At 40.0% G+C, this 26,500-nt stretch overlaps 1 protein-coding gene across 1 annotated transcript in view; it reads right to left on the reverse strand.

Moving 5' to 3' along the window:
- Positions 1 to 26,500, reverse strand: part of snta1 (syntrophin, alpha 1) — a 100,234-nt gene that overhangs the window by 9,730 nt on the left and 64,004 nt on the right. The window contains exons 3-6 of the mRNA XM_061939625.2: positions 12,112 to 12,304; positions 8,595 to 8,784; positions 2,002 to 2,132; positions 1,585 to 1,781 (exon numbers count right to left, since the gene is read on the reverse strand). Coding sequence (XP_061795609.1) covers positions 1,585 to 1,781; positions 2,002 to 2,132; positions 8,595 to 8,784; positions 12,112 to 12,304 — 711 coding nt within the window. The remainder of the gene's footprint in view (positions 1 to 1,584; positions 1,782 to 2,001; positions 2,133 to 8,594; positions 8,785 to 12,111; positions 12,305 to 26,500) is intronic.

Here is a 26,500-nt window from a genome sequence, read left to right on the forward strand (position 1 = left end):
AACTGTAAAATGATCGAGGGCGAGTTCTTGGTTTCTTATGTGGGTTTATTGTTAGGCAGTTTCATTAACGTCCTCCCAGCGCGGTAACAACACACAACAACAGCAGTCACGTTTTTGTCTACCGTAAAGCAGTTCGTCTGCCGTAAACAGCAATGTTGTGACACTCTTAAACAGGACAATACTGCCATCTAGTGCATTTGATGAAAGCACTTTTGTGCGTGCCACACAGCAATGCATCATCAGAGAGGGGGTTCAGCATGGTTAGAAAAATAGTGACAAATAGAACAAGGATGGACAATTCAACCCTTAACTCAATGAGTAGATGAGTGTTATGTGTGTGTATGTGTGTAAATAAATGAACACTGAAATTCAAGTATTTATTTTATTTATATATATATATATATATACATATATATATATATATATATATATGAAATACTTGACTTGGTGAATCCTAGCTGTAAATATACTCCTCCCCTCTTAACCACGCCCCTAACCATGCCCCCTCCCCGCCCCCGCCCCCCGCCTCCCGAAATCGGAGGTTTCAAGGTTGGCAAGTATAGACAAGGCACATTTTTTGCGTTGAAAAATATCTGCAGGCACACCACCAGCAGAAATCATTAAAAAAACGAAACTCAGTTGACAGTAAAAAGTCGTTGTCGCAATTGTCGGATATGACTTTAAACCATAACCAACCATGCATCACTATAGCTCTTGTCTCAAAGTAGGTGTACTGTCACAACCTGTTACATCACGCCCTGACTTATTTTGAGTTTTTTGCTGTTTTCCTGTGTGTAGTGTTTTAGTTCTTGTCTTGCGCTCCTATTTTGGTGGTATTTTGGTATTTTCCTGTAGCAGTTTCATGTCTTCCTTGGAGCGATATTTCCCGCATCTACTTTGTTTTAGCAATCAAGAGTATTTCCGTTGTTTTTATCCTTCTTTGTGGGGACATTGTTGATTGTCATGTCATGTTCGGATGTACTTTGTGGACGCCGTCTTTGCTCCACAGTAAGTCTTCGCTGTCATCAAGCATTCTGTTTTTGTTTACTTTGTAGCCAGTTCAGTTTTATTTTCGTTCTGCATAGCCTTCCCCAAGCTTCAATGCCTTTTCTTAGGGGCAATCACCTTTTGTTTATTTTTGGTTAAAGCATTAGACACTTTTTTACCTTCACCCTGCCTTCCGCTGTTTCCGACATCAACAAAGCAATTAGCTACCGGCTGCCACCTACTGGTATGGAAGAGTATTACATGGTTACTCTGCCGAACTCTAGACAGCACAGACACCCAACAACAACACATCATTTGCAGACTATAATTACGGGTTTACAAAAAATATTTTGAACCCAAATAGGTGAAATTAGATAACCTCCAAGGCACACCAGACTGTATCTCACAGCACAGTAGTTGAAAAACACTGATAGACATCCCAAGTAAACAAAAAATCATTATGAGATGTGGACATCAACGCCTAAACTTAGGCCAAACACTGGAAGTGACTGAAAGGGACATGCTAAGATGTCATTTTAAATATTAACTCGTAAGAAGAGGAACTGCTGAGCAGGCCACGTAGAAGGAATGCTGTACCTGCTGTGACCTCCTTGATAAGCTCGGCAGCATTGTGGCAGCCGTCGACCAGAAGGTGAGTCCAAGTGGACAGCTCCTTGGCAGAGTCCACCCGGAACACATGGGCCTCCACGCCCTGCTTGGTGCCCGAGCGCAGGCCGAAGGACAGCTCCGAGTCCAGGAGGGGAGAGGTTTTTCCTGGGCCGGAATGGACCAGTCTAGAATAGAAGACCCCAGACAGGGTTAAAGTGATGCTTGCAGAATAAAGTGCGAGGGTGGAACGATATGACTCATAAGTTCTGACCTTACTAATGTTTTCCGAAGCAAAAAAAAAAAAAAAAAAAATCAATGAGAAAAGGGGACAGGCATGGAAAGAGTGAGCATGTGGGTTTATTACCAGACCAAAACAAGCCAATGGAAGTCATGGTCTTCACTAACCGGGTCGTGATGAGAGGGTGGCTCTTGGTGGGACTGCTGATGGCGTCTTTGCCTTCGGGCATGGAAGGGTACAGGAGCAGCTCTCGGTCGGTCAGCACAGCGAGGACCGGCCTCTCGGGACCTTGGACCACCTGCACATGTCACATGTACTTACAACTTGTATGCACACTGCAAAAACTGAAATCTAAGTAAGATTCAATACCTCAAATAAGGGTGATATTTGCTTATTTTTTGTCTGATAAGATAATTCTTCTCACTAAGCAGATTTTATGTTAGAGTGTTTTACTTGTTTTAAGGGTTTTGGTCCTAAATGATCTCAGTAAGATATTACAGTTTGTTGCTGAGATTTTATGACCTATATCAGGGGTCGGCAACCCGCGGCTCCGGAGCCGCATGCGGCTCTTTGATCACTCTGATGCGGCTCAGCCGCATACTTGCCCTGAAATTTGTAGTCTGCCGGAAAAATCGGGAGGGTTGACAAGCATGACGCTGTCAAGCGCTATTCATATAAAACTCGCGGGCCGCAGTAACATTCAATTTGCATATTAAGGTGCGGGCCGCGTGTCTGAAACCCCTGGTTTATACATAGCACAAAGCAAAAAAAAATACTTTGTATGTAGTGTTATTTCATTTTAAATTTCAAAAGATTTTTGTGGCTCCCATTGTCTTCTTTAATTTGTGAAACTGGTCAAAATGGCTCTTTGACTGGTAAAGGTTGCCGACCCCTGACCTTTCAAGCATGTTTTACTCAATATAGCTATATTGAGTAAAACATGCTTGAAACTAGAATATCAACTGTTGCAAAGCTGTGTCATTAACACTCACAAGTGTAAAACTACTTTTTTAAAGTAATAATTTCTTACTTCAAGCATGAAAAAAAATAATCATGATGCCGAGCGCTTATATCTTTATGTCAAGATAATGGCACTAGCATTTACTTAATTTAAGAATATTTTTCAACATATTGAGCAAAAAGGTCTCGTTTTTTTTTTCCTACCAAGAAAAGTGCACTTGTTATTAGTGAGAATATACTTATTTTAAGGTATTTTGGGGTTCATTGAGGTTAGCTAATTTTACTTGTTTTGGAAAGTCTTGACAAGCCGAATTTTCTTGTTCTATTGGCAGATAATTTTGCTTAGTTCAAATAAAATACCCCTCATTTTTGTATTTTTTTTGCTTGTTTTTGAACACTGACTTTTTGCAGTGCAAGCAGCAACATACAACACATGGAGTTGATAATACATCACTTTTGAGCTGGTCCCTCTTGTTGCTTTAAGACCATATATTACTGTTGAATGACGAGAGAGCTGACCTTCTTCTAGTACTTTCCGCTTGTTCCATGATTAGAGGTTGACACAACGGATCACATGTTTCCATCTTGCATTGTGCTTCCTTTGTTACACAGACCATCTGCATGTACTCTCTAAACACATTCCGCAGCCAAATCTCCAGCATTATTCTACTAATATACCGTAAATTCCAGACCTGTACTCAGAACCCTGCGGCCAATAAGATGGTGCAGCTAATTTATGGATTTTTCTTCGCTGATGGCGATATTATAATTTAAAAACAAAAAACAAATGCACTGATAAGGTGTGTTATTGTTTGTGCTATGGCGCCGTCTTATGGACAAGTTCGCTCACTGCAGGTGCTGCATTGCCATTCAATTTAGTGCTTTCAAGTTACCGGAAGTAGAGTGCCATTCAGTCTTCATAGCGGATCTACTCGTATGGATTCTTCATGTATCACTCCAAGCAACGTTTGCAAGTTTTACAATACAACTAAAACAATTCTTACTTACTAAACCGTCCCATGTGTGATGTCCGTAGGAGTGTTTTCATGCATATTTGCACGTGCTGTCGTAATGTAATGATATGCTAACACGTTTACGAGTGTCTGTGTTAGTATTATTAACATACAATGGCATTCTTTTCGTATTCTCTCAGTTTCACAAATTCCTCAGTAAATTCACCGAGACGTCACCGTGGAGTTATTGAGTCTGTTTGGCTAATTGGAGAGCTAGCTGCCACAGTTAATGGGTCCATGATGATGACAACTGCTTTGTTTGATCAGCCGTTTTACTGCTGTATCACAGGCATATTTGGAAACAATTAAAGTATGTAAATAAACATTTAAAGAATATTTTTGTGTAAATAATACATTTCGCAATGTATATATCGCAGTGCGCTCTATAGTCACATGGCCAAACCGTCTTAGTCTGGCCACTCTGATCCTGTTTCCTATATGTGAAACGGGGGCTCTTCCTCCACGCCACTTCCAACAAAAATATGCCTCCTGTCTTGGGCAGAGATGCTGTCGACAGACCAGACATCAGGGCTGGTCTCACCACCTTTCTGAAACTTTTATCTCACTTTTGCTGACACTCATTTATCTTAAAGAACTCCTGGCACTCTTCTCAACCCACTTTATCCTGACAGCACTGGCTTCTTCACCTACTTTCCACACTTGCTGATGCTCTGAGAAGTTGACCCTAAGTACTTAAACTCCTCTTCTTTTCTCACCTCTCTATTCCTTGGAGCCTCACAGCTCTACCTGATACCCTTTCATTGACACACATGTATTCCACCTTGTTTTTCTTCCACCATCTCTGTGCTTTCACTGCAGATCACAATGTTATCATTTTACCAAGAGTCTCCTGTCAGGCCTTATTTGTCAATCTCTCCATCACTATTGCAACCAAGGAGGGACTCAGAGCTAATCCTTGACCTATGCTTGGATTATCACCATATTACACATCTTCAATTTTTAATCATTCCCTTTTCAAGTCAGTATGACATTACCATCCTCATGTCCAAGAATGTGTTTCTTTGTTCATTCATTTGGAAATGAGTAATAAAAAGACGGATATATTTTCTACAAATATCACATTCTCAATGAAGTGCAGCAGAAAAATCTTCTTTCTATCTCACAGAGTACAGAGAGTCTTTTTTTTTTTTAACATATTTTTGAATATGTTTAATTAGACAGAATACAATGATTTACAAATCCTTTTCAACCTATATTCAATTGAATAGACTGCAAAGACAAGATAGTTAACGTTCGAACGGGAAAACTTTGTTACTTTTTGCAAATATTAGCTCATTTGGAATTTGATTACTGCAACATGTTTAAAAAAAGCTGGCACAAGTGGCAAAAAAGACTGAGAAAGTTGAGGAATGCTCATCAAACACTTATTTGGAACATCCCACAGGTGAACAGGCTAGTTCAGGGGTCGGCAACCCAAAATGTTGAAAGAGCCATATTGGACCAAAAACACAAAAAAAATGTGTCTGGAGCCGCAAAAAATTAAAAGCCATATTACATACAGACAGTGTGTCATGAGATATAAATTGAATTAAGAGGACTTAAAGGAAACTAAATGACCTCAAATATAGCTACAAGTGAGGCATTATGATGCAATATGTACATATAGCTAGCCTAAATAGCATGTTAGCATCGATTAGCTTGCAGTCATGCAGTGACCAAATATGTCTGATTAGCACTCCAACAAGTCAATAACATCAACAAAACTCACCTTTCATGCACAACCTTAAAAGTTTGGTGGACAAAATGAGACAGAAAAAAAAAGTGGCATAAAACACGTCCTAGAAAGTTATACATGTAAACAAACTACGGTGAGTTCAAGGACCGCCAAAATTAGTAGGACAAAACGGCGCTCGCCAAATACTGGAATCAGTGAAGCATGTTTAATATAAACAGTGTGCTTTATAACAATTAGGGAGGTTTGTGTCATGTTTGTCCTCCTACAGAAACCATATTAAAACAAAAAATAGATTGTTTTCCCCTCATCTTTTTCCATTTTTCATACATTTCTGAAAAAGCTCCAGAGAGCCACTAGGGCGGCGCTAAAGAGCCGCATGCGGCTCTAGAGCCGCGTGTTGCCGACCCCTGGGCTAGTTGGAAACCGGTGGGTGCCATGATTGGGTATAAAAGCAGCTTCCATGAAATGCTCAGTCATTCACAAACAAGGATGGGGCGAGGGTCACCACTTTGTCAACAAATGTGTGAATTGTCTGAATTGTCCAACAGTTTAAGAACAACATTTCTCAACGAGCTACTGCAAGGAATTTAGGGATCCGTAATATCATCAAAAGGTTCAGAGAATTTGGAGAAAATCACTGCACGTTAATGATGATAATACAGACCTTCGATCCCTCAGCAGTACTGCATCAATAAGCGACACTAGTGTGTAAAGGATATCACCACATGGGCTTAGCAACACTTCAGAAAACCACTATCAGTAACTACAGTTTGTCGCTACATCTGTAAGTGCAAGTTAAAACTCTACTATGCAAAACGGAAGTCATTTATCAACAACACCCAGAAATGCCGCCGGCTTTACTGGGCCCGAGCTCATCTATGACGGACTGATGGAAAGTGGAAAAGTGTTCTGTGATCTGACGAGTCCAAATTTCAATTTGTTTTTGGAAACTGTGGACGTCGTTTCCTCCGGAACAAAGAGGAAAAGAACCATCCAGATTGTTATAGCCGCAAAGTTGAAAAGCCAGCATCTGTGATGGTATGGGGGTGTATTAGTACCCAAGGCATGGGGAACTTACACATCTGTGAAGGCACCATTAATGCTGAAAGGTACATACAGGTTTTGGAGCAACATATGTTGCCATCCAAGCAACGTTATCATGGACGCCCCTGCTTATTTCAGCAAGACAATTACAACAGCATGGCTTCATAGTAAAAGAGTGCGGGTACTAGACTGGCCTGCCTGTAGTCCAGACCTGTCTCCCATTGAAAATGTGTGGCGCATTATGAAGCCTAAAATACCACAACGGAGACCCCTGGACTGTTGAACAACTTAAGCTGTACATCAAGCAAGAATGGGAAATAATTCCACCTGAAAAGCTTCCAAAATTGGTCTCCTCAGTTCCCAAACGTTTACTGAGTGTTGTTAAAAGGAAAGGCCACGTAACACAGTGGTATAAATGCCAACTTTTTTGCAATGTGTGTCAGCCATTAAATTCTACGTTAATGATTATTTGCAAAAAAAAAAATTAAGTTTCTCAGTTCGAACATTAAATATCTTGTCTTTGTAGTGCAGGGGTGCTCATTACGTCGATCGCGATCTACCGGTCGATCTCGGAGGGTGTGTCAGCCAGGCATTAAAAAAATAGTCCTAAAAATGAGCGATCATAAATCTTCACTATGACGTCACTTTCGTCACTTGATTGACATTCACGGCACCCGAGGGTCTTCTGAGATGACGCAGGCTGCTGCCAGCTCATTAAAATTACCGACCGGAAGGCGAGAAACACTTTATTTCAACAGACTCTGGCGCCGTACCTGTCGTCAAAACTCCAAAGACCGACTGCACAGTTGCACAATAAAAGCTCTGCTTCATCCTGCCTGCGCTACCAAAATAAGAGTCTCAGAAAGCTGGCGTGCACAAGCTAGCAAGCTACGGAGTTTGCCGACAATGTATTTCTTGTAAAGTGTATACAAAGGAGTACGGAAGCTGGACAAATAAGATGCCAAAAACCAACCACTTTCATGTGGTATTGGACAGAAAGGAGGACTTTTTTTCTCCTCCATTCGAAAATGCGGACGTTATCATCACCACTGTGATTCCAATCAATGCAAGTCATCACAATCAGGTAATACACCAACTTATATTCTTGTCTTCATGAAAGAAAGGAATCTATATGTGTTAAACATGCTTGTATTATCTTTAACCACCTTTAACTTGTTAACAATATTAACTATATGTGTTAAACATGCTTGTATTATCTTTAACCACCTTTACGTTGTTAACAATATTAACTATTTGTGTTAAACATGCTTGTATTATTTTTAACCACCTTTAACTTGTTAACAATATTAACTATATGTGTTAAACATGCTTGCATTATCTTTAAACACCTTTAACTTGTTAACAATATTAACTATATGTATTAAACATACTTGTATTATCATTAAACACCTTTAATGTATTAACAATATTAACTATATGTGTTAAACATGCTTGCATTATCATTAAACACCTTTAACTTGTTAACAAAAACATATATTTCATAAATAAGTAAATATAAATTATATATATGAATGAGGTAGATCCCCACGACTTGATCAATTGAAAAGTAGCTCGCCTGCAGAAAAAGTGTGAGCACCCCTGTTGTAGTGCATTCAATTGGATAAAAGTTGAAAATGATTTGCAAATCATTGTATTCTGCTTTTATTTACAAATTACACAATGTGCCAACTTTACTGGTTTTGGGTTTTGTAATTGCAAACAAAATTCAGCCATAATTTCACCCAAAAACTCAAACTATTTTTCTAAATACTATATTTGAACCAGGAAGTAGTAGCAAACTAATAAACAGAGAAAAATAGACTACAATGCAATACAGTATTTGTATTTATTATTTGGATGATTATATGCCCCACCGCCCCCAACTTTTTAGCTGCTTGACTCATAAAAAATGGTACGGCCTCACTGTTCTATACCTTACAAGACATCTATGTAATTTCTTGGAAATAAGTCAAAGAGTGTAACCACGCTTACTAATTAACAAGCAAAGAGACATGAAGTCCACATAACATCTTAATGTATCTCCTACCTGTTCTATAATCCAACCCAGGTGTTTGACCTCCATGCCAGGCTGCAAGCTCTTCATCTCCTCCTTGACACGTGGTAAAAGGTTGGCACGACAAGCCTGGATGGCGTTGTACCAAGACTGGGCCATGGCTGGGTCTTTGGCCCGCAGGAACACGGAGTTCTTCCTATTGGGTGAAATCACCTCGAAATACCTGTTGGAGGAGCCAAGGAGGAGCTATTATTTTTCCCACGGAAATTTTGATGGGCCTGCTATCAGTGCCCTGGACCTCTGGCCGGGGGTCGCCGTACTGTGAAGATGGTGCCGAGTGTCTGAATGCGTGAGTTTTAGGTGTAAATGTACAAAATGCGCCACAGATATAGCCTAAAACAATAATATGTTTACATAAAAATGCTAACACTTAGTATGTGTGCTAACGATAGCATGATAACAGTCAGCATGTTTCAATCAATCAATCAATCAATCAATCAATCAATGTTTATTTATATAGCCCTAAATCACAAGTGTCTCAAAGGGCTGCACAAGCCACAAAGACATCCTCGGTTCATATCCCACATCAGGGCAAGGAAAAACTCAACCCAGTGTTTCATATAAGTTGTACAACTCAAATGTGTATGGCTGGGGAAATAGAGAAAAAAAAGTGTAAAAATATATGAAAAAGTTAGCAAGACTAAGTTAGCTTGCTAGCATGCTATCGTTTGCATGCTAACAGTTAACACGTGTCACATACCAAGTTATATGACTCTGGGCTAAACGGTAGCAAAAGTACATCAAAAAGTTTGCATGCTAATGGTAACATGCTAGCATGCTAACGTTAATATGCTAACAGTTAACAAGTGTCACATACCAAGCTATATGACTCTAAGGCAGGCCTGGGCAATTATTTTGACTCGGGGGGCCAAATTTAGAGTAAAAAATGTGTCTGGGGGCCGGTATTATTTTTAGGAACACTAATACAAAACCTCTCAATAATGTCTGATTGAATGCTAAAAACGTTATGACAGACCGCCTTAAAATACGGAATGGTATTTAAAAATTTTTTTCTGAATGAGACAGCCATAATGTACATGAATATAAAGAATGCGGGATTTACAATATTAACTATGACCGATAAAACACTGAATATTGACAACATGAACGTCGCACACCCTCTCGATCGACATATTTTACAATCAAGCTAAACGCAACAAAAATGCAACAAACAGCAAAATATGAACACGGAGGGTAAAAAAAAAAAACATCTAAAATCGGATATATCTGATATATCACTAAGCTTTAGCTTTGTTGTAAAAATCTCCTTCCAAGTCTGTCCCTGACTCCCGCATTTCAGGCTGACAGTCTGGAATCACTAAGTGGAAACGCTCCCCGCCCACACTGCTTGGTGCCTGGTTTGAACTGCTGTGACCTAGATTACCATAGTAACTAATTAGATTACCATAGTAACTAGTATATCATGCAAAAGTTAAAAAGTTAAAAGTTAAAGTACCAATGATTGTCACACACACACTAGGTGTGGCGAAATTATTCTCTGCATTTGACCCATCACCCTTGATCACCCCCTGGGAGGTGAGGGGAGCAGTGGGCAGCAGCGGTGGCCGCGCCCGGGAATCATTTTTGGTGATTTAACCCCCAATTCCAACCCTTGATACTGAGTGCCAAGCAGGGAGGTAATGGGTCCCATTTTTATAGTCTCTGGTATGACTCGGCCGGGGTTTGAACCCACAACCTACCGATCTCAGGGCGGACACTCTAACCACTAGGCTACTGAGTAGGTAAAAAAAAAGCACAGATTCCAGCCATTAAAATACTTTGTATGGTTCAAAACTCACGATTATTAGAAAACATCACTGCACATCATAATGGCAGCTACACTTTCCATCTTAAACATCTAAAAATAATTATTTGGGAATGTCCGGCGGGCCAGATTGAAAAGCTTAACGGGCCGCATGTGGCCCCCGGGCCTTAATTTGCCCAGGACTGCTCTAAGGTGTATAGCTGGGGAATTAGAGGGAAAAAAAGAGTAAATTTAGCAAAAAAAAAGTTAGCACTTTAATGATAGCATGCTAAAGTTTGGACGTTAACATGTACCAAGTTATATGACTCTGTCAGAACTTGGACTGTGGAGTTTTTGTTTTCCCGAGATGCAAGTGAACTTGGATCGGACATGGCTTGAAGGTGGGTACATGATTTATTTTAAACACTAACAAACTACAAAACAGAAGCAAACAAAAGGCGCGCACAATGGCGGAGGTAAAAAAAACTTGGCGAATGAAAACAAAACTTGCTCTAAGGCAGAAACTGTGAACACGAAATAAAAACACTTACTGTGGCTTGATACGAGAGGATAGCAGGGTTAGAAAAGATATGACACCAGGATGAACAACAGAAAATGAAAAGCTTAAATAACACAGACATGATTAACAACAGGTGCGTGACTCAAAACAGGTGCGTGACATGACAGGTGAAAACTAATGGGTTGCTATGGTGACAAACAAGAGTGCATAATGAGTCCAAACGTGGAACAGGTGAAACTAATGGGTAACCATGGAAACAAGACAAGGGAGTGAAAAGCCAGAAACTAAAGAGTCAATAACTAAACAAAACAAAACATGACTAAAACAAAACATGATTACACAGACATGACAGACTCTGGGGTAAACGGTTGCAAAACTACCTCAAAAAGTTAGCGCGCAAATTTTAGCATGCTAGCAAGCTAACGGTAGCATGCTATCAGTTAGCTTGTGTCACATACCAAGTTATATGACTCTAAGGCAGTGGTTCTTAACCTGGGTTCGATCGAACCCTAAGGGTTCGGTGAGTCGGCCTCGTGTAAATAAAAACTTCTCCCTATCAGCGTATTATGGATACCCCCAAACAATGTTCCCTCTAATTTTCCATCTGATTTGCAGGTTTTTTGATTGATCGATTGAAACTTTTAATAGTAGATTGCAAAGAAAGAGAATACATTATATGAAACAGTACAGTTTACACAGTATACAGTAGATATTCCGTACAATTGACCACTAAATGGTAACACCCGAATAAGTTTTTCAACTTGTTTAAGTCGGGGTCCACGTTAATCAATTCATGGTAATGTGTGTAAGGCGTGTAATTTGTTGTGAGTTTATGCACTGTGTTGGTTTTGTTCTTTGAACAAGGTGATGTTCATGCACGGTTCATTTTGTGCACCAATAAAAAAACTTTTTCTTGAATTTGAAAAAAAAACACATTTTATTTTTCACTAAAGAAGGGTTCGGTGAGTGCGCATATGAAACTTGTGGGGTTTGTTACCTCCAACAAGGTTATGAACCACTGCTCTAAAGTGTAATTCGAGAAAAAAAAAAAGAGTAGAAATAGCTATAAAAAGTTAGCATTTTAATGTTAGCATGTTAACAAAAGCATGCTTAGCAGTTAACAAGTGTCACATGCCAAGTTATATAACTCTAAGGTAAACGGTTGCAAAATTTGCTCAAAAGGGAGCTATTATTTTTTTCCTATGTGGGTTTCTCCCGGGTCATACCTGTTTTCTGTGTCGGGTGGGCACTGCTTGCGGGACACCTGGCACATTTTCAGCGAGATGCTGCGGGGCTCCTTGGCCTCTGCAGCTGACAGCTCCAAACCCTTCTGAGTAAGTGGAGGCGAGTCCCACGGGAGAGCTGCACCAGGGGACCCCGAGCTCTTGAAGAAAGCTGACATTTCTTTGATGTACTTGACTGCAACACATTGAGAATGGCATAGGGATAAGGTTGGACCAGGATAAGGACATGGACATTAAGGCCATGTCTACACTAAGTCGTTTAATCTCTTAAACGAATAATTATTTAAGTTAAGCCCCGTTTCAGTCACACTAAACTATCGTTTAAGGTCCCACTTCTCGGACAAATTTTTACACGGGTAAGTCTAATTCTTGAATCTCCGGCTCTTAGCTTTGTATGGACCCATTGATCGTTTACAGAGTGAGTTCGGAGAGGAAGTGACGCCAGAAAGACCACGCCCACACAGGAAGTGACGTCAGAAAGAACGCGCCACAGCCAGCTTCATAATACAGCTCGGAGCTAACCACTGGAAATATGGAGGCGAGTCATCCAGACATGCCCGTGTTTCTCATTCTTCTACATGTACAGACGCTTGTGGAAATCACGCATGAATACCTTAAGAGAAAGCGATTGCAGCTATTTGGGATACAACACTGAGACGGCAAGAGAACTTTCCAATGTCCGGTCGGGTCTGGTGTGATGATACTTATGGTATTTATTTATTTATTTTTTGGTCATAAAAAAACAATCATGTGTGCTTACGGACTGTATCCCTGCAGACTGTATTGATCTATATTGATATATAATGTAGGAACCAGAAATATTAATAACAGAAAGAAACAACCCTTTTGTGCGAATGAGTGCGAATGAGTATAAATGGGGGAGGGAAGTTTTTTGGGTTGGTGCACTAATTGTAAGTGTATCTTGTGTTTTTTATGTTGATTTAATTAAAAATTTAAATAAAATATTTTATTTTATTTTTTTAATTTCTTGTGCGGCCCGGTACCAATCAATCCACAGACCGGTACCGGGCCGCGGCTTGGTGGTTGGGGACCACTGCCTTAGATGACACTGAATATAAGACAACCCTTCTTTTCAAGACCTCTTTTTGAAATATATTTTTCTATACCAAGAGAAACTATTTTTTTTTTAAATCATGTTGTCAATGTCAGTGAAGTAATAACTGGTAAATTGCAAAAAAAAATTAAAAAATTAAATGACAGAAATGAAAGCACTGACTCACATTTGGGATGAGGAGCTGACGCCGTGGTGTTTGCATTTATAAAACTATACTCCAAGAAAATGAAAGTATCTATCTTTTTTTTAGAGTTTTCTTTTTTTTTTTTGTAAAACAAATACCATCGGTATATCTTATGATTGTCAAATATCCACCTATTTTGATGATTTTGACCTTCTGTTAGAATGTATTCTCTACTGCATGGCTACATAATACCGTTCAATCCCTGTGTCTTAACGATTGCCTGGGATAATATTCAAGTTACTCAATAATTCCCACTCCTTCTTTTCAGCTGTTATGATTCTTGAAAGTTAAATTCAAGATGTCTGTGCTCTTCTGCATTACCGCCAGTGAGGACAAATGGCTGCTGTTTATGTATAATGACAGGGAACATGGAGGCCATAACTACACTGCAAGGGCAGCTGTACAGTAACACTATAAATCAAAATGTTATTTTCTCACATTTTCCCATGCCTTCCTCTAAAAAAAAGTGCTTTTGTACCACCAACTGCTCTGCAAAATAGGTTTTACGCATCATTCCCATAAAAGCGTATCTGGATCCACATGACATCAATCAATCAATCAATCAATCAATCTTTATTTATATAGCCCTAAATCACAAGTGTCTCAAAGGGCTGCACAAGCCACAACGACATCCTCGGTACAAAGCCCACATACGGGCAAGGAAAAACTCACCCCAGTGGGACGTCGATGTGAATGACTATGAGAAACCTTGGAGAGGACCGCATATGTGGGTAACCCCCACCCTCTAGGGGAGACCGAAAGCAATGGATGTCAAGTGGGTCTGACATAATATTGTGAGAGTCCAGTCCATAGTGGATCCAACATAATAGTAAGAGTCCAGTCCATAATGGGGCCAGCAGGACACCATCCCGAGCGGAGACGGGTCAGCAGCGTAGAGATGTTCCCAGCCGATGCACAGGCGAGCGGTCCACCCCGGGTCCCGACTCTGGACAGCCAGCACTTCATCCATGGCCACCGGACCTGTGCCCCCCCCCCTCAAGGAAAAGGGGAGCAGAGGAGAAAAGAAAAGAAACGGCAGATCAACTGGTCTAACAGGGGGGCTATTTAAAGGCTAGAGTATACAAATGAGTTTTAAGATGGGACTTAAATGCTTCTACTGAGGTAGCATCTCTAATTGTTACCGGGAGGGCATTCCATAGTACTGGAGCCCGAATAGAAAACGCTCTATAGCCCGCAGACTTTTTTTGGGCTCTGGGAATCACTAATAAGCCGGAGTTCTTTGAACGCAGATTTCTTGCCGGGACATATGGTACAATGCAATCGACAAGATAGGACGGAGCTAGACCATGTAGTATTTTATACGTAAGTAGTAAAACCTTAAAGTCACTTCTTAAGTGCACAGGAAGCCAGTGCAGGTGAGCCAGTATAGGCGTAATATGATCAAACTTTCTTGTTCTTGTCAAAAGTCTAGCAGCCGCATTTTGTACCAACTGTAATTTTTTAATGCTAGACATAGGGAGACCCGAAAATAATACGTTACAGTAGTCGAGACGAGACGTAACGAATGCATGAATAATGATCTCAGCGTCGCTAGTGGATAAAATAGAACGAATTTTAGCGATATTACGGAGATGAAAGAAGGCCGTTTTAGTAACACTCTTAATGTGTGATTCAAACGAGAGAGTTGGGTCGAAGATAATACCCAGATTCTTTACTGATTCGCCTTGTGTAATTGTTTGGTTGTCAAATGTTAAGGTGGTATTATTAAATAAATGTCGGTGTTTAGCAGGACCGATAATCAGCATTTCCGTTTTCTTGGCGTTGAGTTGCAAGAAGTTAGCGGACATCCATTGTTTAATTTCATTAAGACACGCCTCCAGCTGACTACAATCCGGCGTGTTGGTCAGCTTTAGGGGCATGTAGAGTTGGGTGTCATCAGCATAGCAATGAAAGCTAACACCGTATTTGCGTATGATGTCGCCTAGCGGCAGCATGTAAATACTAAAGAGTGCAGGGCCAAGAACCGAACCCTGAGGAACTCCGCACGTTACCTTAACATAGTCCGAGGTCACATTATTATGGGAGACGCATTGCATCCTGTCAGTAAGATAAGAGTTAAACCACGACAAAGCTAAGTCTGACATACCAATACGTGTTTTGATACGCTCTAATAAAATATTATGATCGACGGTATCGAAAGCAGCGCTAAGATCAAGAAGCAGCAACATAGATGACGCATCAGAATCAATCGTTAGCAGTAGATCATTAGTCATTTTTGCGAGGGCTGTCTCCGTAGAGTGATTTGCCCTGAAACCGGATTGAAAAGGTTCACAGAGATTGTTAGACACTAAGTGTTCATTTAGCTGCTGTGCGACAATTTTTTCGAGGATTTTCGAAATAAAGGGAAGGTGGGACACCGGTCGGTAGTTTACCATGAGGTCAGGATCAAGGTTAGGTCTTTTGAGCAGAGGATGAATAACCGCTTTCTTGAATGCTAGGGGAACAGTGCCAGAGGAAAGTGATAAGTTTATAATATTTAGCACTGATGGACCTAATAATACAAAAAGCTCCTTGATAAGTTTCCCAGGAAGTGGGTCAAGTAAACATGTTGTTTGTTTTATCCCACTTACACGCTGTAATAGTTCCTCTAATGTTATTTCATCAAAAAGAGAGAGACTATTTTGTATTGCAGTATCCGTCGTAGATACAGTTGTATCTGTGTTCATAGAACCCAGTTGTAGCTGGGATGCGTTGTCTTTAATCTCCTTTCTAATGAGTTCAATTTTCTTATTAAAGAAATTCATAAAGTCATCTGCCGAGTGGGTGGAGCTATTGGGAGGAGTCCCTTGTTGGGTTAGCGATGCTACTGTACTAAACAAAAATTTAGGGTCGTTTTTGTTGAGGCGAATGAGATTTGAGTAATATTTAGCTTTAGCTAAGGTAAGCATGCGTTTATACGATATTAAACTATCACTCCATGCTTGATGGAAAACCTCAAGCTTGGTCGCGCGCCATTTGCGTTCCAACTTTCTACATGATAATTTATGAGCTCTGGTTTCCTCTGTAAACCATGGGGTGCGCCTTTTAGGGGCCCTTTTTTGTTTTAGCGGTGCTATACTATCAATGGTTTTGCGCAGGGCATTGTCAAAGTTGTTAGTGAGGTTATCAATAGAGCCGACATAATTTGGGAATGGTGCCATTACCGAAGGCAGTAGGTCAGCAAGAGTCATCGTTGTGGCGGCATTAATGTTGCGGCTGCTATAGCAGTTATTATTATTTAGTTTGTTGACAATGAGTCAGAACTTCGAATTTTATAAGGTAATGATCAGACATTACTTTAGTATACGGGAGTACCATAACTTTGGAGGTGGTGACACCCCTGACCAGCACTAGATCTATCGTATTGCCGTTGCGATGCGTAGGTTCATTTATTATTTGTGTAAGACCACAGCTATCAATTATAGTCTGGAGCGCCACGCACTGAGGGTCCGATGGGGTATTCATATGGATATTAAAGTCCCCCATTATGATTATATTGTCTGCGTGCGTCACTAGATCAGCAACGAACTCTGAGAATTCATTAATAAAGTCCGAGTAGGGCCCTGGGGGGCGGTAGATAACAGCCATATCGAGAGGCAGCGGTGCGACAGACCTCATAGTAAGCACCTCAAACGATTTGTATTTATTATTTAGGTTAGGGGTAAGGTTAAAGTTTTCATTGTATATTAGTGCGACCCCCCCACCCCTTTTAAGGGGACGGGCAATATGCGCATTCGTATAGTTAGGAGGAGATGCCTCATTTAGCGCAAAAAATTCGTCTGGTTTGAGCCAGGTTTCGCTAAGACCAATGACGTTAAGATTGTTGTCTCTAATGACCTCATTAACTAATAACGTTTTGGGAGACAATGATCTTATGTTTAAAAAGCCCATATTATAAGTATTGGGCTGTTTTGACGAGTTTTTGTTTAAATTATCCGTAGTAGAAATATTAATAATGTTGCGTTTATTATACGTAGTGCACTTTAAATAGTTTCGACCATATCTAGGAATTGATACGACGGGAATTAGACTTGGACTTAGACAAACTTTATTGATCCACAAGGGAAATTGTTCCACATAATAGCTCAGTTACAAAGGATGGAAAGGGTAAGGATGAAAAGGATAATGCAGGTATAAAGTAGACTAAAAATGTACCATAGTAGTAATATAAAATATAACATATATGTGATATTTACATATTATATATACAGTATAAAATGTATACTGATATATTATAGGTATTATAGTATAGGAAGTTGAGCGCTTTTTGTCTCTTTCAGGCAACGTTAGTGTGTTCATTTAAAGCACTGGCATGGAAATAAGAGTGCAGATCATTAGGTACACCCAGATGACATTTCATATATCCATCCAACGGGACTCTTACAATAGTTGACAATAGGGCTTAAACGGGAACATTATCACCAGACCTATGTAAGCGTCAATATATACCTTGATGTTGCAGAAAAAAGACCATATATTTTTTTAACCGATTTCCGAACTCTAAATGGGTGGATTTTGGCGAATTAAACGCCTTTCTATTATTCGCAACGTGACGTCACATCGGGAAGCAATCCGCCATTTTCTCAAACACATTACAAACATTGAATCAAATCAGCTCTGTTATTTTCCGTTCTTTCGACTGTTTTCCGTACCTTGGAGACATCATGCCTCGTCGGTGTGTTGTCGGAGGGTGTAACAACACGAACAGGGACGGATTCAAGTTGCACCAGTGGCCCAAAGATGTGAAAGTGGCAAGAAATTGGACGAAATTTGTTCAAAATACGAGGGACGAAATGGTCAGTCGTTTGTTCCGCACACTTTACCGACAAAAGCTATGCTACGACAGAGATGGCAAGAATGTGTGGATATCCTGCGACACTCAAAGCAGATGCATTTCCAACGATAAAGTCAAAGAAATCTGCCGCCAGACCCCCATTGACTCTGCCGGAGTGTGTGAGCAATTCAGGGACAAAGGACCTCGGTAGCACGGCAAGCAATGGCGGCAGTTTGTTCCCGCTGACGAGCGAGCTAAACCCCCTGGATGTCTTGGCTCACACTGCTTCTACCGTCCCTTATGCCACCAAAGATGATCAAGAGAAGAATATCGACCCTAGCTTTACTGGCCTGCTGACATCAACTACAAAACTGGACAGATCAGCTTTCAGGAAAAGAGAGCGGATGAGGGTATGTCTACAGAATATATTAATTGATGAAAACTTTACACATTACTCGCGGTTTTACGTAAATTATTATACATAAACTGTGTTTACCAATAATTTAGCTTAAAAACATTACAACACTTAAAAACAAACACATACCAATCGTTGGTTAGAAGGCGATTGCGTGTTGCTGGCTGTCGTGTCGTTTTCGTCGGTTTTGCTTGCATACGGTTCAAACCGATATGGCTCAATAGCTTCAGTTTCTTCTTCAATTTCGCTTAAGCCGCTGAAATCCGAGTCTGAATCCGAGCTAATGTCGCTATACCTTGCTGTTCTATCCGCCATGTTTGTTTGTATTGGCATCACTATGTGACGTCACAGGAAAATGGACGGGTGTATATAACGATGGTTAAAATCAGGCACTTTGAAGCTTTTTTTTTAGGGATATTGCGTGATGGGTAAAATTTTGAAAAAAACTTCAAAAAATAAAATAAGCCACTGGGAACTGATTTTTAATGGTTTTAACCCTTCTGAAATTGTGATAATGTTCCCCTTTAAAAATTTGACGTAGAAATACATCGCACCGGGGGACTTGCTGGACTCTGAACAGCTGTTTACGTGGGCGAATTTTAAAACATGTTCAAAACATGGCACAAATGTGCGGCAATCATTAACTGCCCGAATCGTGGTCATGATCACTTTAGAAAAAATAAGGATTTGGTGAATTTTTTTGTAATTGCCAGCAAAACTGAAGTACGTAGGGTTATGACTGTCTATGCGACATCAAGGCTTGGTTAGCCCAGAATTTTTTAATAGTGAATGAGGGAAAAACGGAAATTTCAGTTTTTGGTCCGGCCCTCACTGACTTGGGACCATTGCAAAATTATGTGCGTCCCAAAGTCACCAGCCTTGGCGTCACTATAGACAGTGATTTTAAACTTGACAAACAAGTCAATGGCGTTTTAAAATCGTGTTTTTATCATCTTCGTCTTTTAGTAAAGGTAAAACCGTTTTTATCTTTTAACCTTTTTGAACAAGTCATGCATGCTTTTATTTCAAGTCGCCTGGACTACTGCAATGCACTTTATGCTGGCATTAGCCAAAAAGCTCTCTCCCAGTTGCAGTTAGTCCAGAACGCGGCAGCACAACTTTTAACAGAGGCCAGGAAACGCGAACCCCATTTCTTCAGTTTGCACTGGCTCCCTGTTCATTTTAGAATTGATTTTAAAACCTTGCTGTTTGTTTTTAAAGCTTTACATGGACTGGCACCTCAGTATATCTCGGACCTCATCCAAATTTACAATCCTGCATGCGATCTGAGGTCCGAGACCCAGCTCCAGCTAGTGGTGCCCAAGACCAGACTTAAATCCAGGGGAGACAGGGCCTTCTCTGTGGTCGGCCCTAAGCTCTGGAACACTCTGCCCCTCCATATTCAAACTGCTCCCACAGTGGAGTGTTTTAAGTCTCGTCTTAAAGGGGAACATTATCACCAGACCTATGTAAGCGTCAATATATACCTTGATGTTGCAGAAAAAAGACCATATATTTTTTTAACCGATTTCCGAACTCTAAATGGGTGGATTTTGGCGAATTAAACGCCTTTCTATTATTCGCTCTCGGAGCGATGACGTCACAACGTGACGTCACATCGGGAAGCAATCCGCCATTTTCTCAAACACATTACAAACAACGAGTCAAATCAGCTGTTATTTTCCGTTTTTTCGACTGTTTTCCGTACCTTGGAGACATCATGCCTCGTCGGTGTGTTGTCGGAGGGTGTAACAACATGAACAGGCACGGATTCAAGTTGCACCAGTGGCCCAAAGATGCGAAAGTGGCAAAAAATTGGACGTTTGTTCCGCACACTTTACCGACGAAAGCTATGCTACGACAGAGATGGCAAGAATGTGTGGATATCCTGCGACACTCAAAGCTAGGGTGACCATTTCCATGACACCAAAAAGGAGGACATTATGCGGCATATCAATAAATTACTATGGTGTACATAGGACTCTGTTATACCTTATTTATAGTACAATTTTGAGTGGTTTAAAGATGATGTTTGTGTGGCTGAATAGGAAAAAATATTAAAGTCAAGTGTTTGTTAACAGTATTTGTATTTATTCAATACATTGTGGTGTTCAAAAAGTGACCACTGAGATGAATCTTTTCAAGTGCAGAGTGCCACAAAGCATAACATGTGTGGACTTAAATGTAGTTAACATATATAATAAAAAGAATGCCACAAAAAATTTTCCACATCAACATCAAGGCTGCTTGCTGCATATCTGGTTGCGTTATGCAGAATATGGGCCAAACAGTTTGCAGGGAGCACATCTTTTTGGCTCAGTTTCAGCTTCTGATACACTGTTATGTTTGCCACAATTGACACTGGCATTGTCTGCTGCATATGCAGACATGTTTTTCACCTCTAAGCCAGACATCGCAAATTTTGCCAGCAGCTGGTTTGTTATGGCTTCTGACGTTTCGTTGCTGTCACTATAAAAATCCAACAGGACATGTTGGATGCCTTCATCAAAGTGAAAATACCTTACCACAATGGGAAAACACTTGTTTGTTCCTTTATTTGAGGCGTCGGTTGCCACGGAAAAGGGTAGGTTGTTTTCTTTTATGTAGTCGGTATGTTCCTGTACTGAATAGTGAGCGATGACGTTCTCGCACAATGCCTTGGCTTTTGTTCGGCCACAGGCCATCCCTTTAGCTGTGGGCTAGTCACTGAAAATCTCCCGGTCCACTTTCATGCCGCAGTCTAAACTTCTGTAGGACTGGTGATGCTTTACAGCAGTGGTTCTCAACCCTTTTTTCAGTGATGTACCTCCTGTGAACATTTTTTAATTCAAGTACCCTCTAATCAGAGCAAAGCATTTTTGGTTGAAAAAAAGAGATAAAGAAGTAAAATACAGCACTATGTCATCAGTTTCTGATTGATTAAATTGTATAACAGTGCAAAATATTGCTCATTTGTAGTGGTCTTTCTTGAACTATTTGGAAAAAAATATATAAAATAACTAAAAACTTGTTGAAAAATAAACAAGTGATTCAATTATAAATAAAGATTTCTACACATAGAAGTAATCATCAACTTAAAGTGCCCTCTTTGGGGATTGTAATAGAGATCCACCTGGATTCAGGAACTTAATTCTAAACATTTCTTCACAAAAAAATAAATCTTTAACATCAATATTTATGGAACATGTCTACAAAAAATCTAGCTGTCAAGACTGAATATTGCATTGTTGCATTTCTTTTCACAGTTCTTTTTGACAGACATTTTAGTGAGGGTCAAACCATCATGGCATGGGGAAAACTCAGGCTTTATGGTAATGAATGGAATAGCCTACTTGATTTGATGTTCAGTTTATGAACTTACATTACATTACATACCCCCAGGGGTACGTGTACCCCCATTTGAGAACCACTGCTTTACAGCATGGTACACCTTGCACAGCTCCGCAGCGGTTATCTTGTCATCCAGGGGCGACAAAACTTCACGAAAAAATGTCCTCATTGAAGAGGTACCTGCCGCACGTTTATTACTTTTATGTTTATCCGCGCACCCGCATGCCGTTCAATTGCAGCATTCCCCTGACTACTTACGTCGACATCACATCGACAAAGTGTGCAGAAGCCATGGAATGAGTCTCGACTGCTTTTCGTTATAAATTCGTTCTCTTTCATCCATTCAGAATTAAACGAGGTCTTGCGTTTTGGCATGATGCTAACTTTCTGTCAATGTTATGCCTCAGCACATGGACCCTTGTTTACTTTTTTAACCAATGATAAGCAGATTTGTATCCGACACAGCTCTTAGCCAATCATTTGATACGTTACTGCGTTGGGGGCATTTTTTACGGTCTTTGATTGACTATTGCGCTGCAGCCCAGCAAAGATGAAAAAACTCCGCTCTTCAAGCCTAGTGCCTCAAAAAGGAGGACAAATACGTGTCCGGCTTGATGCTGCGCCGGACGCCGGACAGGGCATTAAAAATCCGGACTGTCCGGCCTAAATCCGGACACCTGGTCACCCTACTCAAAGCAGATGCATTTCCAACTGGACTGGACAGATCAGCTTTCAGGAAAAGAGAGCGGATGAGGGTATATCTACAGAATATATTAATTGATGAAAACTGGGCTGTCTGCACTCTCAAAGTGCATGTTGTTGCCAAATGTATTTCATATGCTGTAAACCTAGTTCATAGTTGTTAGTTTCCTTTAATGCCAAACAAACACATACCAATCGTTGGTTAGAAGGAGATCGCCGAATTCGTCCTCGCTTTCTCCCGTGTCGCTGGCTGTCGTGTCGTTTTCGTCGGTTTCGCTTGCATACGGTTCAAACCGATATGGCTCAATAGCTTCAGTTTCTTCTTCAATTTCGTTTTCGCTACCTGCCTCTACACTACAACCATCCGTTTCAATACATGCGTAATCTGTTGAATCGCTTAAACCACTGAAATCCGAGTCTGAATTCGAGCTAATGTCGCTATAGCTTGCTGTTCTATGCGCCATGTTTGTTTGTATTGGCATCACTGTGTGACGTCACAGGAAAATGAACGGGTGTATATAACGATGGTTAAAATCAGGCACTTTGAAGCTTTTTTTAGGGATATTGCGTGATGGGTAAAAATTTTTTAAAAACTTCGAAAAATAAAATAAGCCACTGGGAACTGATTTTTTATGGTTTTAACCCTTCTGAAATTGTGATAATATTCCCCTTTAAGAACCACTTTTATTTTTTGGCTTTTAACACTACGTGAGTTGTGTGGTCCTCGGTCCTCTGTTGTCCTCTGTGTTTTTTATCATTTACTGTTTTAATTGGATTTACCCTTTAAAATTAAAAAAAGTTTTTAATCATATTTATTTTTATATTGGTTTTGTATCTATTTATTTTTTGTTTTTATTCAGTCATTGGTGGAGCTAAGGATAATATTTGAATATTGTTTTTAATATTGTTTTTAATATTGTTGTGCAGCACTTTGGAAACATTTTGTTGTTTAAATGTGCTATATAAATAAAGTGGATTTGATTGAAGTGGATGAAGCTAATAAAGAAACGGCGAGTAGCCTGGATAGCAGCCGCAAGACGATCAAACTCAAAGCCGTGATCAAACTTTACTTTTAACGCCATCACCTTGTACGTGTTGGTGTGTTCACGGCATTTTCAGACGGGTAAGTTTGAATCAAAACATATTTTAGTCAGATTCATGTTATGTTTGTTGTCTTCTCCCTGCCTTCTCTATTGGTTTTTCAGTTCCTTCCACAGTCTTTTGTCCCCAACGAGGCACACCTGCTGCTAATCACCTCCTGGTAGCATTTAAGCGCGTCTCCACCAGCTGGTCTCCGCCGGTTATTGTTCCTGAACTCCGCTCTGACATGTGCTACCTTGATTCTGCTTCCCTGGTATGTTGCCTTCGCATATTTCTGTAATATTGACCTCGTTGTGTTTTTGTTTTCCTAGCCACCTTGTTTTGAGAGGACTAGTTTTTGCCACGCTGTGTGCGTCCTGACCTTTGCTCCGCCAACCTCTGAAAGAGACTACTTTTGTTATATTTCCCATGGTGTGCACTTTTGCCCCATCACCCTTAGTTACCATTTTGTACTTATTAAATATTTTCATTTGTTATCGCTTCCCTTGCCTCCATTCTCTGCATCCCGGGGTCCACCCTTGAACTCTACCTTATCAATTCACACATACCATTTGGTAGGCTGTTAGCGTTAGCAAAGCTAGCTGCGGGTAATAAACAACGTACAGTATTTTTGGAAAAAAAACATGTCTGTTCACTTTTAGTCTTGGGAAACCACAAAGTGAATGAGTATTATTTTCGAAGCGGTAACAGCGGTCAAAATATGTAAAAGTAAAAATGGGCTTTCTTTTTTCGGGGAAACCTGCTTATGAAATGAGGCCGGCGGACCTAATGCATCTCGGACACAAAAGAGATAAAAGCCATAGGTTACGCACAATTTGAACAAAGGACATAGTGCTTGAACAGACTTTGCATTCTGAAATTCTTCACCGGTATTAAAACTGACTGTGTTGACGAAATAAAGACAAGTTTGGCGACATTTGTACTTGATTCAAATCTCTCGTTGTTGGACATGCTGATAGCTCATATTATTATATATATATATATTTTTGGTAACGCGCTTTTGGGTACAGTTTGTCTCAATACGGTCCCTTGTTGTTGTTTTTTGCTTGACTGCTTGTCCTCATTACAGTCAATGGAAAATTAGTGTCTTCAATTTTCCTAACATGTATGTACACATCTACAAAGAGATGCCCAAAGAGATATTCGAACCCTTGACCTCGGTATATCCAACACGCTAACCACCAGGCCAACTTGTTAGGTTTTCAACAAAAATTTTCACCAAAAGTACATTTTTTGTATGCCGTCTAGGTTTTCGTACGACCAAACATTGCATCTAACAAACTAGTCCGTTTGTCCGCATACCATCAATAAAATTGAGTGCCCAAACAAATAAATCCACGCATTGGTGACTCAGTCTTTGAGCTTGTTTTTAAATGAAAACAGGGGTGTCCGAACTATTTGCCTCGCACGCACACACACACACACACCCAGTTACACATATACGAATACACACAATACTTTTTTTTGTTGCCACACAGCAGAGCGTTGATTGTGACATAACAACAATCATTTGTACCAAAATAACTCTTCAGTTTTCATTGATTAAAGCAAGCTATAATAGGCTGAAGAACAACACATCACTTCAACTACTACAACCCCCACATCAGACCTTGATGACGATGCAATACTAAGTATAATTGATAAAACATTGAATAATAAAAGTATGTGAAGGTTTAACTCCTACCTTGTTTATGTCTGTAACAACCTCCTTAAAGTTTTGGAATCAATCATAAATATAAAGCAGCTAAAATGGGTAATCACCAAAAATGATTCCCGAGCGCGGCCACCGCTGCTGCTCACTGCTGCTGCTCACTGCTCCCCTCACCTCCCAGGGGGTGGAACAAGGGGTTGGGTCAAATGCACAGGGTAATTTCACCACACCTAGTGTGTGTGTGACTATCAGTTGTACTTCAACTTTAACTTCCAAGTACAGTTAGTTGTCTGATTACTCAAAAACTACTTGATATTATGAAACTGCAAGGTCCATTTTCAAAAGCAAAAAAAAAAAATTCATAAAGAGAACTTGTTGGTGAAAAACGTTTAAAAATGAAAACCGAGGTACCAATGTACCTTTCATTATGACGCATCAAAACTGAGCACTATTATCCAATCCAATCCACTTTATTTATACAGCACATTTAAACAACAAAATGTTTCCAAAGTGCTGCACAACAATATTAAAAACAATATTAAAAACAATATTGAAATAGTATCCTTAGCTCCACCAATGACTGAATAAAAACAAAAAAATAAATACATATAAAACCAATATAAAAACAATATAAAATAAATATGATTAAAAATGTTTTTAAAGGGTAAAACCAATTAAAACAGTAAATAGAAATCAAACTTTTAAAAACACAGGACAACAGAGGACCACACAACTCACGTAGTGTTAAAAGCCAAAGAATAAAAGCGGGTCTTAAAGGGGAACATTATCACAATTTCAGAATTGTTAAAACCATTAAAAATCAGTTCCAAGTGGCTTATTATATTTTTCGAAGTTTTTTTCAAAATTTTACCCATCACGCAATATCCCGAAAAAAAGCTTCAAAGTGCCTGATTTTAACCACCCGTCCATTTTCCTGTGACGTCACATAGTGAAGCCAACACAAACAAACATGGCGGAAAGAACAGCAAGCTATAGCGACATTAGCTCGGATTCAGACTCGGATTTCAGCGGCTTAAGCGATTCAACAGATTACGAATGTATTGAAACGGATGGTTGTAGTGTGGAGGCAGGTAGCGAAAACGAAATTGAAGAACAAACTGAAGCTATTGAGCCATATC

The sequence above is a fragment of the Nerophis lumbriciformis genome, linkage group LG03 (genome assembly GCF_033978685.3).
Source record: "Nerophis lumbriciformis linkage group LG03, RoL_Nlum_v2.1, whole genome shotgun sequence".
NCBI classification, from domain to species: domain Eukaryota; kingdom Metazoa; phylum Chordata; class Actinopteri; order Syngnathiformes; family Syngnathidae; genus Nerophis; species Nerophis lumbriciformis.